Genomic DNA, 14423 nt, shown 5'->3' with positions numbered 1-14423 from the left:
CGGACTCTAACATAGATTCAAGGCTCCTTCATTGGAACTTTTATCAACATCATCTAGGTATTTGTGCATATGTGTGTGTGTGCAGTATTTGGTGTTAGTGTATGCGCAGATTTGTATGTTTGTTTTATGGATACGTTTTTATGTCTAGATGCATGCATATGTATTTATGTGCTAAATGTTTGGAAAGTTTTACATATCTTTACAGTTCCATTGATGGCTTGAATCTGTAGTCTTCTAATCAGCCTTTTTCTTTCAGGTTTTGAGAACCCTATTTTTTCCAGATTTTTGTTGGGGCAGTTCGTTACATATCCCAATGCCCCAGTATGTATGTATGTAGGAGAATATACAAATAATAACAACAGACGAGGACAGGTGGTGTAAATAACAAAAGGATATATTAGTATGACGCTCGGGAATACGGAAGGTCTTTGACGTTTCGAGCTACGCTCTTCAACAGAAAGAATACGGAGACAAGGAGAAAAACACGGAGAAAAAAAATTGAATAGTGTTCAGTCAATGTCACACGTTGTCACGTTTAATGAAAAAAATGATTTAGGTCAAAGGTTTCTCTATTAACATGTATACACTTATGAAATTACGCACATGAATAGAAGTAACTGAATCCCACAACAACTATATGTGTGATTAAACCAAACTCATTCTTATTTCTCATCTCCTCCTTCTCTCTACATACACACAGACATACGCACATACACACACACATCTTGCATATCACGCTCTTTTTTGCTTCGCCCTCACTATCTTTCTCTTTCTCTCCCTCTCTCCTTTTCTCTCTCTCTCTCTCTCTCTCTCTCTCTCTCTTTCTCTCCACCCATCATTCTCTTTCTCGCTCCGCTGAGGGTCAGCATTTAACGTTAGGATTTCGTGTTAGTACTCAGGATTAGGATTACAATTATGAGTTGGGGTAAGGATTACATTTAGACAGAAACTCAAAAGAGATTCACAAGATTGGAATTTCTGTACAGATTTTTACAGAATTGAACTTGCATATGTTTGGAATTTGGACATCAAACAAAAATATATTCTTAAAAGAAAAAAGATAGAAAAGTCTACAAAGTACTTTTAGTTCGAAATTTCGCTGAGTGTTTTTTATCGAAAAGATTTACTGTATATAAGATAAAGAGCTTTGCGGTGTTATTGTTAATTTTTTAAGTGATTGACTTGGGTAACGTCGGGTATTTCAGCTACTGTTTAATAAGATTTTAGTAGAGGGCAAGAGAAACTAATTTTGGTTTTTGTGTTTTTTTTCTCTTTTTTTAATTATCATTAGCATTCTATTATGTTACCAACAATGAATATATAATTAGTCTATCTGATGCACTGTTGTCAGTTCGTGCTTGCTTCGTAATAAAAGCCATGTAATTATTTTAATTAAATGTGTCTGTGCACGATGCAGAATAAAGCTGGTAAGCTGGGAGGGAAAGAAACAGGATAACTAAAAAATTGCTGCTCTTGTTTATCCCAATGTAGGATCAGAGGCGGCCCAACCTGCCAATGTAGAATCAGAAGTGGCCCAACTTACCAATGTAGGATCAGAGGCGGTTCAATCTATCAATCTTCACGCTTTTTTTTTTTTTTTTTATTAAACTCTTCATTTAATTATTGTCCGAATTTCAGAGAATAGGAATTATCAGTTTTATACACAGATTTATGGTGCCGAGTTGGCAGAATCGTTAGCGCGCCGGACAAAATGCTCAGCAGCATTTCGTCCGTCTTTACGTTTTGGGTTGAAATTCCGCCGACGTCGACCTTACCTTTCATCCTTTCAGATTAGATCAAATTAGTACCTATAGGATAATTGTCATCGATTAGCCTCTTACCCAAATTCCAGGCCTTTTGCCTGAAATTATTATGCACTGATTTAAGATGGCGAGCTAGCAGAATCGTTGAGCACGTCGGCCAAAGTGTTTAGCGACACTTTTCGTGTACGGTTTGAAGAAAGGATAGGACGATGTTTCGCTCGAACTCCATGTCTGAAGTTTTTTGGACTTGATAAAGTGTTCAGATCCCTCCGAGGTCAATTTTACTTCCAACCGTTGGGGGTGTCCATAAAACAAAGTACCAGATAAGTACTGGGGTCGATGTAATCGACTTGCCCCATCCTCTCAGAATTGCTGACCTTATATTAGAAACGGTACCGAAATAGTTGTGTAACTAACAATACAGATGTACTAAATTCATTCTTCGTCATCTTAATTAGATTATATATATCACTCTTCATAAAACTCACACATAGCTTTTACAAGTGATGTATCCAGAATTTCTACACTACCAGTGGACATTCAATTGAAAGTTCCAGTTCAAGCCATTACCACAGCCAAGAAGACAATTTATTGCCCTTTATTTTTCTATTGTGTGCGTATTGAATGTGTTATTGAGCTTCCATCATACAGCCGTACTTGCAATTCTTCCTGATCAGGTTAGATTTCTGAAAGTGTCATCTACATATTTCAGTCACAGGGTTAGCATAAGTGGTGCCTTAATTTCTTCAAAGTATTTGCTCTCACTGGGAATAATGGCGATCAACTAGCTAAGCTTTCCTTCTTGCTGATATAATTCGCACCTTAGTTAGAATTATGTTGTTTGTACACAATATGTTGATATCGTTGTGGAGGCGCAATGGCCCAGTGGTTAGGGCAGCGGACTCGCGGTCGTAGGATCGCAGTTTCGATTCCCAGACCGGGCGTTGTGAGTGTTTATTGAGCGAAAACACCTAAAGCTCCACGAGGCTCCGGCAGGGGGTGGTGGCAAACCCTGTTGTATTCTTCCACCACAACTATCTCTCACTCTTACTTCCTGTTTCTGTTGTGCCTGTAATTCAAAGGGTCAGCCTTGTCACACTGTGTCACGCTGAATATCCCCGAGAATTACGTTAAGGGTACACGTGTCTGTGGAGTGCTCAGCCACTTGCACGTTAATTTCACGAACAGGCTGTTCCGTTGATCAGATCAACTGGAACCCTCGACGTCGTAACCGACGGAGTGCCAACCGTTGATATCGTTAATAGATTATCTATGGAGATAACGGAATGTCTCCCAAAATAAAGGAACTAAATTCAGTTTTATTTTAACCACTCATAGAGCCTCATTTTGGCAGTTTTGGTGAACATGGGGGATAGGGTAGTGCGTTGTGTTCTTGTGCACAACACTTCATCTCACGTTGATCTCTGATCACTTCCACACTTGATGTGTTGTGCACCGGGAACCTGTTCAGGCAACGTCGGTTTGATGGAGGGAGACAGCTAATTTACAGAACGTACCTTTGATCACTATAAGCAAACTATTTGTGCAGGTTGATCAGCAAGAGATTGTAGAACCGTCTTTCTCGGACCACTTGAAACTAGCATCATATATCATCATGTATGTATGTATCATAACATCATGTATCATATGAAATAAAAATCATGATACGAAATCATAAAAGAAACATTTATGATTTCTTTCAGATTTTGAGTTCTCTTTTAAGGAGTTGAAGTCGGTCGTTAACAAAGTGGCAAGACATTATGAGATAAGACCAGGGTTTATAAATCATTGGTTGAGTTAGCGCATATATCTAGGTGTGGTTACCTGAACTTGTGTTCTGCGTGAACATGTCTGTGTGCATGATAATTTTTTTACATATGTTTCATTCTTGATAAACACAGCCAAAAGTATGCTTATGTTCATTTAGAGGATCTCACAAGGAAAATCTTTGGAATGTCTTACAGATTTTAACGTGCCTTTGACAGACCGGAGTTGGAGCGTGTGTGCCAGTTTCTTTTTCTCTTTCTTGGAAAGCCTACCATTCCAAGGTTTTTGCACAAATCCAGTGTTACATAGTCAAATGAACCTATGAGGATAGGTACAAATGAAAGTCTATGGTCAGAGTACAAGAGCTATGAGTTCCACATTATTTCACCATAAATGTTCTCTTTTTCCTGACCTTTTGGGCAGTTGACCTCCACAGCAGCGCATGGCTTTTGTTCCCTGATCCGCAGAAAAATATCAGGTCTATTTTGTTTGTTAAGGATTGATGCTTTTATTGGAATATTCCACTAGCATTCCTTGTTTTTAGAGGTGTGAATACATTTTGGTTCTGACGTGCTTTAGATGTATTTATTAGGTCAGTCCTTCCCGCGTATAGCATCGTAAATGGTTTTGCAATTATATCATGTCTAAACGGTAGATACTATCTCGTAGATATTTTGTATGTCTTTTCCTTTGAGTTTAATTTAAGTTCTTGGGAGAGTTCAAATCGGTCGCTAACAAAGCGACAAGATTTTTTTGAGTTGAGAAAGTTCCCGGTGTTTGTAAATATGTGGTTGGATTGGTGTGTTGCTTGAACCGTCGATGCATACAGTCAAGTGTGTGCATCTATTCACCTAAGAATCTCAGAGATGTTTTGGAAATCTTCACAATGTCATTAACAAACTGGATTTGAAGAATCCGCGTCAGCTCCTTTTGCTTTTTTGTCCCTGAAACCGACTATTTCTAGACTTTTGTGCTTATTTGTCGGTACATAACCTAATGCCCCTATGATGATAGGTACAAATGTGCATTCATTGTCAGGGTACATGAGCTGTAAGTTCCGCCTTAACTTGCCATGTTTTCTTTTTCCTGAACTTTTGATTGTACATTCACATCCGCTGGGCAGTTGACCTCTACAATAGTCCATGACTTTCGTTCCCTATCCCTTAGAACAATATCAGGTCTGTTATGTCGGCACCGCATTGATGTTTTTTTTTATTGGAGTGTTCCATCAGTATTCTTTGTTTTTTAATGGTATGAATACCTACTGGTTCTGGCATGCCTTTGATGTATGCGACAGGGCAGTCCTTCCTGCAGATAGCCTTGTAGATAGTCTTTGGAAATATGCCTCAAGGGCAGGTAGTATCTTGTAGACATTTTAAGGCAGCTGCTGATTATGTGGGTGATATCTTTCACACTAGTATAACAGACCATGCTGGACGAACTGGATTTCAGGGGTTCGGCTGTCGGTCTGAAGATGAAGCGTACGAAATCCAAGTACATACGGTCTGAGGGTGTAGCGATCGGTCGTCTTACAGTCGGAGGCGATGAAGCAGAAGAGGAAAGCAGCTATGTGTATCTCGGTCAAGAAGTGACTACAAGGCGGGAGATGGAGAATGGGATCTGGCGAAGAGTAAGAGCCGGATGAAGAACATTGAGCTCGGTGAAGGATGTACTGAAGATGAACCTAGACAAGGCACCTCTCGCCAATCTCTTCAACATCAGTCTTGCTTGCAATGCTATATGCATGTGAGACTTGGGCCTTGACGAAGAGAGAATAACAACATCTGCTTACGGCACAGAGAGCCATGGAAAGGTCGATGTTGGGAATCGCGCTAAGAGATCACAACCGCAAAGAAGAGATCAGAGATAGGACTGGAGTGAAAGACGTCGTCGAAGAATACCACCGCGTAAAGCTACGATGGGCCGGTCATGTCGCAAGGCTCACAGACACACGATGGCTCCATGCAGTTGTCGAGTGGTACCCATATGAGCAGAAGAGACCAGTCGGAAAACCTCCAATGATGTGGGAAAATAATTTAAGATAAACGTTTGGAACAACGTGGAAGAGAATGTCGAGAGCACGAGGGAAATGGAGTGAATGCTGTGGCCAGTAGAGCCAACTTGGCACCCGACGGCCTGGCCGATCCAGGCAATCTAGGTATAGCAGAGCCGGCATTTTTAATGACAACGTGGAGGTTTGGTGATATCTTTGTCGGTCTTGTTTATCAGGTATTAGTCTCCAACTTCCTAGATTGCAACGGCGTATCCTTCTAGATAGCATGTAATGTATCTATTGCGGCCCAGGACAAGCTACTCTTCCTGTCAATGTTGTTGTTGCCCTCGAGCTTATGGGATATGTACTCGCTTTTTGTTGATATGATGCTTTGCCTCTTCTCCTACCCTCTGTTTAGGTAGACCAGTCCAGGCTTCTTTAGGTCGCGTAAAACAGTTGTATCCTCAGACATCTTGCTCAGTAGTTCTTCTCCAGCTCTGAAGATGTTGTTGCTCTTATTTTTGAGTAAGCATGGAATATACACATTTTTTCTTTACTGTTTAGGAGGTGTTGTCTAAATGATACAATGAGGCATTCAAAGGCTATCTGGACTGACCTTATTCCTCTACCGCCATCATTTCATCTCACATATATCCTATCAGTGCCGCTCTTTATGTGGAAGTTACCAGTTGTGGTCAGTGTCTTTCTGATTTTGATGTCCAGGCTGCGTAACTCGTCGAGTGTCCAGTCCAATGTCCCAAATGTTGGTACCGGCATTGGTGCTGCAAAAGCATTGTGAGATATAGTCTTGTTAAATGCAGACAACTCTGAGTTCCATATTTTCCGGAGTCTACAGAAGTACTCTTTAGTTATTCTGGCTTTGGTCGCAGCACCAATGTATGCAACATTCTCACCGATTCGATTCCGAGATACTTGTAGCTTTGATCCTTAAAAATAGGGGAGACAGACAGACGAGCCATTGATGTAAATGTTCCCTGCCTGGTCGCCAATCTTCCCTCGGTTGACTATCATGTATGAGCATTTATCTTTCCCAAACGCCATTCCTATAACTCGTAAGAATGCTGTGACTTCTAATTCTCTCTTGATGTTGATCATATTACCAGAATATCAACAAAAATGTGTGGGTGCCATATGTATATATGTGTGTACGTATGTATGCATGTATATGTATGTGCATGTATGCATGTATGTATATGTGAATGTATGCATTTATTTATGTATGCATGTATACCTCTATATATGTGTGTGTATGCATGAACATATGTATATAGGCATGAGTGTATGTATGCATGCATGTATGCATTATATATGTATATGAATGTGTGTATGTGTGTTGTGTATGTTTGGGTGTGTGTATTGATTGTACGGAATTGAAAACAAATATATAATATATATATAAAAAAGTAAAAAATGCTTTAATTTGCCGCTTTTTTTTAACTGTAAGCCAAATGAAGACACTCTTACATTCGTAACCGTATTTCTGAACATACGGCTGTTATCTTCAGCTGTCGCGAAGATAAGACACAAGACATGCAGATCCAGTTTATAATATTCAGTGTCGAGAATAACCAAATTAGAGTCATTTGCCCATCACTCATTCATTCACAAGCTGCAGCTTGGAAGGAAACAGTTTAAATCTTTCAAAAACTACATTACGTTCTCTCTTCTTCTTTCTTTCTCTCTCTCCCCCTCTTTCTCTTACACTTTCCCTCCTCTTTCAAACTTGCCAAAATGATCGATGTTGACTCTTTATTCATGAGTCTGAAGGAGAAAGGGCCCTACCAAATATCCCAATATGTTGTCAGCGGCCTAAGCTTCTTTCCATATGCCCTGAGTTTACTAAAGTTAGTTTTCATAGGTAAGTGAGTTTATATGTCCATAATTATTCTAGCTCGTCTTGTAAATACCATCGGAATATCATTGATACTGTTGTTATTGTTATTATTCTTGTTGCTGTTGTTGTTACTATTATTGTCATTATTATTGTTGTTGTTAGTAGAGATGATGATGGTGGTGGTGGTGGTGGTGGTGGCGGCGGCGGTGGTGATTAGCTATCAAGTCAGCGCTGATCAGAAGTGCCGCCCTGTTATCAAAACTCCACTCCTCACTACGCAGTATGTTTTTATTCTTCAGAAACACTGAACCGGGAACTATGTTACGCAACATATTTTGGGTTTCCGTTAAAGCAGTCGAATGTATTTAGAGAAATGCTTAGCTGCTGTTTCTAACATTCCAAGTGACTGCCAATACCATCTTTGTTTGTCTGTCTGTATGTCTATCTGTATGTATGTATGAATGTGTGAAGGCGCATGACCTAGTTGATAGGACGTTGCTCTCACGATCGTACCGAATGGTGCACTGTGTTATTGAGCGAAACATTTCATTTTATGTTGCTCTGCTCACTTCGACACTTGATGTCAGGCACACTTATGCACTTGTTGAGGCAACGTCGATTTGATAGAAGGAATACGCTACTACTGTACAGCACAAAAGTTTGATCACTATAAACAATTCATTTGTACAGCCTGTTCAGCAAAAAACTGCAGAACCCTCTTTCTGAGGTTACGAAAGACTACCATTAATTAATCCACGTCTGTATGTATATCCATATTTAATTATGCATGCATAACAGCTTTGTTATTTATTAGTATTCTTCCTGGAAGGAAGGGATTATTTTCCAAGAAAGAATCAAAGTCCTATTGCTGGAATTGGGCTAACAGCAATGATAGTCGTTGCACATTTAACCGTAAAATCTTGCATATTTTTACCGTTCCCCCATATTGTACTTGTAAACTGCGAGTTAACTGCCCCCTTCTAGCATTTCTAGCATTTCCAGGTTGTAACTTAGACATTAACTAACATAACCAACTGCACTGAAAATAATAATTTTTATAAAGGTATGTTATAATCAGAGGAGAAAAGCTGTACGTTTCGAAGCAATTGACCATAATTTTTGTTTTCACTGATCTTGAAAGAAATGGTTACATGTATTAAGCAGTTTAATCTCTATGATTATAAATGAGTTTTTCTTTCTGTCCCAAATAAATACAAAAGGCCTGTTATGTTTGCATGTCGTAGAAGTTTTGATGAAAATGTTTCCTCGTATATGTATATAAGTGCTTGTATCATCTTCCTTTTCAAATTTTATAAATTATTCTTTCAATAAGCTGGTACTTTCCATGAACAAAGATCCAACGCTAGTCACACAGTAAATGTGATTAGTTAAGTTTCAGGATAACCTTCCATATTTTTACTTTTCTGCTTAAAGATTGTATTTGCTAAGAACGTATAAGACGGTCACTCTGTTTGGTTGAAAAACCTTAGCTTTTCGACATTGATTTACTAACATTACCATGTTTAGCGATAATTATTGTCGTAAATGGGAATATATAATTTGGGTAGGGAAGCCTCCAAGTTGATAAGTTTCAAAGCAGATATTCGTAAATATTCTCGTTCTTACTTTTTTCATACATATACATTTATATACATGCGTGTGTATGTGTGTGCACATACATACATACATACATACATACATACATACATACATACATACATACGCACATATGCAGTTGGGAAGAAGGGAGTCTGGGGATGCGCCGAGCAATTTTTAATCAACAAAACTGTGATGTCAGAGGTGTGAGAGCATAGGAGGAACCTAGTTTCAATGTGGCTAGACTGCAAGAAAGCATTTGACTCTTTTCCCTACTCATGGGAGTTAGAAGCCCTTCAACTTGCTAAAGTTCCAGTGAAAATAACCAAAGCCATTGCTGACCTGACTTCACCGTGAGCCACCATCTTGAAATTCAACACAAGGAATGACTGTATTATCACTGATAGAATACAGTATCTCAGAGGCATATTCCAAGGGGACAGCTTCTCAGTGATGTTCATACTTTCTGTAAACCCCTTGCCATTCATGTTAAGGAAGTCTGAAAGACATCTCTCTAGTTCACAAGGAAACAGAAGTACCAAAATTACGCACGGTTTCTTTGAGGATGACTTGAAACTTTATGCAAAGAGTATGCACGAGATGAAAAAGAGCCTTGACCTTGTTACAACATTCTCAAAGGATGTAGGGTTGGAGTTTGATCAGAATAAATGCTGTAATATGGTTGTGAAAACGTTGTTATATGGTTGTGTAAACCATACTAGCAATATCTCCGTCAATGACCTGACTGTTTCCTCTATATCTGATAAAGAAAGTTACAGGTACCTAGGGATGGGTGAAAACAGATCTTACAATACTACTTATAACAAAACGTGTGTCACTAAAAAATATAACAGTCAAATAAAGGAAATTTGAGCCTCGGAACTCTCTGCGTTCAATAAAACAGTGGCCCACAATGTTTTTGAAGTGCCAGTTCTCATAGCAACATTTGGGATACTCGATTGGATGCTTGATGAGACCTGAGCCATTAATGTGAAAACGCGGAAAATACTAAAAAAGCACCCATAATTTCCACATAAACACCGACGTAGACCGCCACTACAAAACAAGGTGGCAGAGGCTTGACATTCAGAAAAGGAACAAAATTCATTTGAATGTCGTATCATAGCCCTTCGGCAACATTTTTTAACAATCCCTTGACCAAGTTTGCATACATGAGGTTGATAACATCATAAGATTTGGAAGGCAGCTCCTTGAGCAGCATTCCTTGTCTGATAACCTTAAATACTTGCCCAAAGAAGTCGCACGACTCCACCGCAACGTATCATCAGATGAAAGGATAAGCAGACTTTGCATGGATATGTTAGTAGAAAACTCAGAGATGATAGTAACATTGATCATCTAAGCAGTCTATCTTGACTAACAATCGGATTACTACCTCCCACTTTGAAGAGTATGAGTTTGCAATCCGGGAACAGGAAATATCAACTAAATACCTGATGCACAAAAGGGGCAGAGATGCAGGAAAAGCAGTAAAATGTGACAGCCGATGCAGGCTTTGTGAAGTTAACACTGACGATATCACCCACATCATATGCATTTGTTCAAAAATCTCATCACGGTATTATCTACCGATAAGACATGATGTTGTAGCTAGGACATTGTATAACGATATATATATTTTTGAACATCGTTTTCATTCATGCAACTTGAAAACGACTGAGTGAGAGACAGTAGCAGGTAGTGAATGCCTGGGTCTTAGAGAGACATGCTTTATCAGATGCTGCCATAGTTATCGTACGCGCAACTACCCAACGCCCGACAATCGATTATATATATATATATATATATATATATGCATGCACTAATGTATGTAGGTAGATACATATGTGTGTGTGTGTGTGTGTGTGTGTGTGTGTGTGTGTGTGTGTGTGTGTGTGTTGCTTTCGAAATATTGTCTTTTCTTTTTAAATTTCTTTCTTGTTTTTATTTAGGGTTTATCCCAGGGTCAGAATGTGCCCCATTGAATACGTCCCAATTACAAGAATATGGTTATCACAGCAACGAAACACATGAAATTGTCTACGAAGCATGCCAGATAAATATAAACAGCTTGGACGGCAGCAGCAAGAACGAGACTCTGGAATGTATCAATGGCTACAGCTATGATCGCGACAAATATAGCTCTTTTGTATCGGAGGTAAATACATACATACATACACACACACACACACACACACACACACACACACACACACACACACACACACACACACACACACACACACACACACATATATATATTACGGAGATGTACTTGCATAGCAAGTGACTTGATCTGTGATCGTGTGCTGGAACGAAAACAATTGCAGCGTGGAAGGTATTTATAAGCCATTTAAAAACACACAAAACCCGTTATATTCGCTTCAACATTTAACTGCATACCCGTTTATATTTTTATATAACTACATCCCAAAGACTTGCCATTATGTCTAATTCTTCATCACCAGAACATCGTCCCACTAGAATCTTTTTCCCGCTTAGGTCTTTTCTGCAGGTATTGACACACAACAGAATATTGATGATATTAATCTTTTCACTCCCGTAGTCGGGAGGGCCTACAAACTTATGAACTTTGCCCCTTTATTCAGACTCAGCAAGGAAACAAAATAGAACAAAAGAAAATCTGTTGTTTTTATATGGATGGAACTTCTGAATAATTTATAATTGTGATTCTTTTCTTTAATAGAGATTTTAATTGCAATGTTTCGTATTGCTAAGTAAATAATGCCAATCTTTGGTTCTTTCTTAAGGAATCGTACGTAGTTGGAGAAACAGGACATAAAAGTTGAAAGAAAACCCTTGGATGAGCCTGTTTTTAAGGGGAATTAGGAAAAACAGATTTAAACACCTTCCCAAATCAAATCCCTTCTATTCTCTCAATTTGTGTTCTTTTTACGATCCACTTCCATTTCAGTGGGATCTCGTCTGTGGCAAAGCTGGTCTGGCTGAACTCACCCAAACGCTGTATGCCGTTGGAGGCGTGGTTGGTTCCTTGAGCATGCCTTACTTTTCCGATACAAGAGGACGTAAACCTATTTTGGTGCTGAGTGGCATTCTTACTTTAATCGTCAGTGTCGGATCGTCATTTTCTCCAAATTATGTTGTGTTTGCAGTATTACGGGGACTTGAAGGCATTTTTATTCAGGTAAAGTATTAACATTTGCTACATCTTATTTTGAATGAATGAATCGAGTAAAGAGTCAATGCAGCTGACAATCCCCCTTTCTTATGGTGGTCTCATATCAAAATAAACAGCACACGACCTTACAGGTGGGATCCAGTTAGAATTTTCTTCAGGTCAAGTAGTTCAACCCGCTCAAAAGGTCCCTGAATAAGGTTTATTTAAGGAAGTTGAACGACACCCATGTTTCCAAAGGTGAATTATCCAAACGTAAAAGAATTCCTCTCAGCACATGGCTATGATGCTCCCCCACAACTTCTGTTCGTTATCAGAGATGCACATACCGTCTGTCACCAAGGGACATGCTCAACTGGTTAAGGTCAAACAACTGACAAGCAAATCTGTGGTACTGAGCAGAATATTTGCTGTAGCCCATCTTTTATAAGAAGACAAAACAATGTACACTTCCAATCAGTTAAGATGAGAAGGCATGAGAACCAGTGACTGGTACTGCATCAGGGGCATTTATTATTATTATTATTGTTGGTGTTGTCGTTGTTGTTGTTGTTGTTGTTATTATTATTATTATTATTATTATTATTATTATTATTATTATTATTATTATTATTTGAAAATTCACAGCTTATTTTGCTGGGTATGATGGAAAGTGTCAGCTGTCCACAGCCAGCAGACTAAGGTGGCACTTGTTTACTGGTCATGCTTCAAAAACGCTGTGCAGAATTTTTGCAGTTCCAAGCAATGTTGATTTCTGTAGGTGTTCTACCTTCGCACTTGCACCAATCTTTTTCAGCCATGTTGGTAGTTGAGTGCTGATACTTCCAAGTGCACCAATAGTATTAGTAATATGTCTACTCTCTTCATTGACCACGACATTCGTACTTCCCACTTCAAATCTTCATAGTTGTTTATTCTTTTCTTCTTCTTTCATATTGATCCTTCTGTCACCGAGGCACGGTATGTCGATTATCATACACGTTCTTTCTTTTTTATTCACCACAACAATGTCCGGTTTCCGATGTCTGGTCAGATGATCGCACTGGATCATTGCATCTCACAGGATTTAGCAATTATCATTTTCAGTGACTCCTTCTGGAGTTTTCTCATACTACGCCTTTGCTCTTTGTAGGCTGTGGTTTCCACAGAGCTCCCAATGGATTATTCTTGCCACATTGTCAGGGCGTCTTTTGTATTCCTGTTGTGCCAATTTCGGGCATTCGCTAACGATGTGCCATACCGTTTCACCCCTCTCACCACACATTCTGCATTTGTCGCTATCGGTAGTGTTGTCTATTCTGCACTTCATATAATTGATCCTTAACGCTTGTTCCTGAGCTGCGCATATGAGTGCTTCTATTATTAATATTGTTATTATTATTAATATTATTATTATTATTGATATTATTATTATTATAATAGTTGGCAAAATCGTTAACTCGCTGGACGAAGTGCTTAGCGGTATTTCGCCTGTCCATACGTTCTGAGTTCAAATTCCGCCGAAGCCAATTTTGCGTTTCATCCTTCGAGAGTCGATAAAATAAGTACCAGCTGAAGACTGGGGTCGGTGTTGTTGAATCCTCCCCTCCCCCAAAATTGCTGCCCTTGTGGCGAAATTCGAAACCATAATTATTTGTTTATTTATTTATTTATTTATAGGGTCTCTCAGTATCTTGTATTACAATAATGCTGGAGCATTTTCCAGTCTCTAGTAAGACATTAATGTGCGGCGTAACTGGTATAGTATGGAGTTTGTCTGTCGTGCCATTCGGTCCTATTGCTTATTTGCTTCGACACTATAACTGGAGAATAAATAACATCGTCTTCTCAGCTACACACGCTGTTGTATTCTTTCAATTCTGGTAAGTTTTTTTCTTACTATTTATTTTTATTTTTAATACTCTACCTTATGTCCTGAACACTCTTCTCATGCAACACAATTCAATGTTTGTGCACATGTTTGTATGCATTATATTAGAAAGAATTATTATTATTATTATTATTATTATTATTATTATTATTATTATTATTATTATTATTATTATTATTATTATATGTGATAAAGTGAATTGAAAAACTTCTATTAAATGAGATTATCTTTGCAATTAGAAGACGAAACTTGCGCTAGCTTTTGCTTAAAATTCAAAAGAGTTGAACAAGAGAGACAATACCCACAATATCAATTAATCCAAATTTTTTTGAAACTAAAGACTAATTTGTTATGAGTGGATTTTAACTTTGGATCCAACTGACAAAAACATTGAGTGTCTTCCGATCTTATCAGTGAAACAG

At 38.6% G+C, this 14423-nt stretch overlaps 1 protein-coding gene across 2 annotated transcripts in view; it reads left to right on the top strand.

Moving 5' to 3' along the window:
- The window catches only part of LOC128249106 (solute carrier family 22 member 7-like), a 41076-nt gene that overhangs the window by 14535 nt on the left and 12118 nt on the right, over positions 1 to 14423 (top strand). The window contains exons 1-4 of one of the 2 annotated variants that reach the window (XM_089360422.1): positions 6990 to 7402; positions 10927 to 11132; positions 11910 to 12140; positions 13791 to 13993. In XM_089360422.1, coding sequence (XP_089216548.1) covers positions 7276 to 7402; positions 10927 to 11132; positions 11910 to 12140; positions 13791 to 13993 — 767 coding nt within the window. In that variant the 5' untranslated portion in view covers positions 6990 to 7275. Of the gene's footprint in view, positions 1 to 6989; positions 7403 to 10926; positions 11133 to 11909; positions 12141 to 13790; positions 13994 to 14423 lie in introns of those variants that run through there. The other variant, XM_089360423.1, reaches the window with a different exon arrangement.

Source organism: Octopus bimaculoides, chromosome 11, assembly GCF_046866305.1.
Source record: "Octopus bimaculoides isolate indiv1 chromosome 11, ASM4686630v1, whole genome shotgun sequence".
NCBI lineage: Eukaryota > Metazoa > Mollusca > Cephalopoda > Octopoda > Octopodidae > Octopus > Octopus bimaculoides.
This window is presented reverse-complemented; position numbering and strand designations above follow the sequence as displayed.